We start from the raw sequence: 1,599 nt of genomic DNA on the forward strand, positions 1-1,599 counted from the left end.
GTGAACGATTGGGAAGATTTCATGTGCTTACAATTCTGCTTTTGATAGGAAAGTTCCCGGAACTGGTTAAAAATAAAATTGTCCTACATATGAGTATATTATGCCGCCTCCCAAGAATAGTGGATATATATATATATATATATATATATATAAATGCCAAAGTACCGCTGTCTTTCCGTGTTTTCTTAGCTTTTATATCAATATTATTATTATATATATGTTCAATAACAAATTAAATATTTTATATTGAACATGTTATTTATTATTTGATTTCAGAACCGGGTTACTACAAAGTAGGCGAATATGGTATACGGCACGAGGACCTTGTCGAGATTATCGAAGTCAACAAAACATCCAACCATCCAAGGGTATATACCAATATATATATACAAGCTGAGCCGCGCGGTTTCACCCGCTTTAGTCCGCATCCCGTAGGAATACCGGAAAAAAAATTAACCCATATGTTATTGCACTTGTCCAGATGTCAACGTACCAAATTTCATTGTAATCGGTTCCGTAGTTTTTGCGTGAAAGAGCAACAAACACACACACATCCTTGCAAACTTTCGCATTTATAATATTAGTAGGATATATACACCTGTATATCTTGACATATATAAATTACGTGTCACTTTGTTTGACCACGATGGACTCCCAAACTACTTAACCTTTTTAATCAAATTTGTACACCATGCGCAGTTTGATCCAACTTAAAAGATAGGATAGTTCATATTATTTCAATAACGGTAAATGACTACCCGAGCGGAACCGGGGCGTGCGGCTAGAGCCTATTTATTTTTTCATTTTATTTCGTTTTAGTCCATGTTAAATATAAAGATTTTAAAATTGAATCTGGGAGAGGATTCTTTTATTTTCAAGTCTAATGTTTTAAAAAACTTTAGATAAAAGAGTTTATCGGTTCGACTATCCTATTTGTGTTTGTGTTTGTTACCGCAGAAATTGCGATTGGGTTAACCGATTTTGATTTAAAAGCTAGGTGCTTTTCGTGTCCTATTTAAATTTAGTCTAAGTCAGACCGTTTGACGGTGGTGTTTTTTTTTTTCGTCTCTTAAAATAGTTTTTCTTTTTTCAAGTAAATACGTGCATTGTTATTGTATATTTGAAACGCATTTAAATTTATGTAATTTATTTGGTGTAATGACTACATAGTATAAAACAAATTCGCTTTCTCTCTCTGTCCCCATGTTCCTGTCTATGCTTATATCTTTAAAACTACGCAGCATATTGTGATGGGGGTGTTTTTAATAGATAACTTGCTTCAAGAGGAAGGTTTATATGTATAATAACATCTATTAAACTACTACTGGAATATAAACGCGTGCGAAGCCGTGGACAAATGCTTGTATAAAAAAAACTCTACCACAGATAATATAACACTCTACCAGTACCTCTATTACTATAGCGTGGTGGATTATGGCCAGAACCCGCATAGGAGGCCCGTGTACCAGCTATGAGAACATATATGGCCTGATGATGATGATGATTATCATGATGATGATGATGAATTTTTAATACACAGGCTTCGAACCTGCTCGGTGACTTCGACGGTCGAGGTGTACTGGGTTTTAACACTTTGAC

The 1,599-nt window shown here is 34.6% G+C and overlaps 1 protein-coding gene across 1 annotated transcript in view; it reads left to right on the forward strand.

Moving 5' to 3' along the window:
• LOC119838482 (xaa-Pro aminopeptidase ApepP-like) overlaps nucleotides 1–1,599 on the forward strand; it is a 14,254-nt gene that overhangs the window by 11,739 nt on the left and 916 nt on the right. The window contains exons 13-15 of the mRNA XM_038364431.1: nucleotides 1–33; nucleotides 255–368; nucleotides 1,541–1,599. The exon at nucleotides 1–33 is cut by the window's left edge and continues 123 nt beyond it; the exon at nucleotides 1,541–1,599 is cut by the window's right edge and continues 26 nt beyond it. Of these exons, the coding sequence (XP_038220359.1) occupies nucleotides 1–33; nucleotides 255–368; nucleotides 1,541–1,599 (206 nt within the window). The remainder of the gene's footprint in view (nucleotides 34–254; nucleotides 369–1,540) is intronic.

Source organism: Zerene cesonia, unplaced genomic scaffold, assembly GCF_012273895.1.
Source record: "Zerene cesonia ecotype Mississippi unplaced genomic scaffold, Zerene_cesonia_1.1 Zces_u003, whole genome shotgun sequence".
Lineage (NCBI taxonomy): Eukaryota > Metazoa > Arthropoda > Insecta > Lepidoptera > Pieridae > Zerene > Zerene cesonia.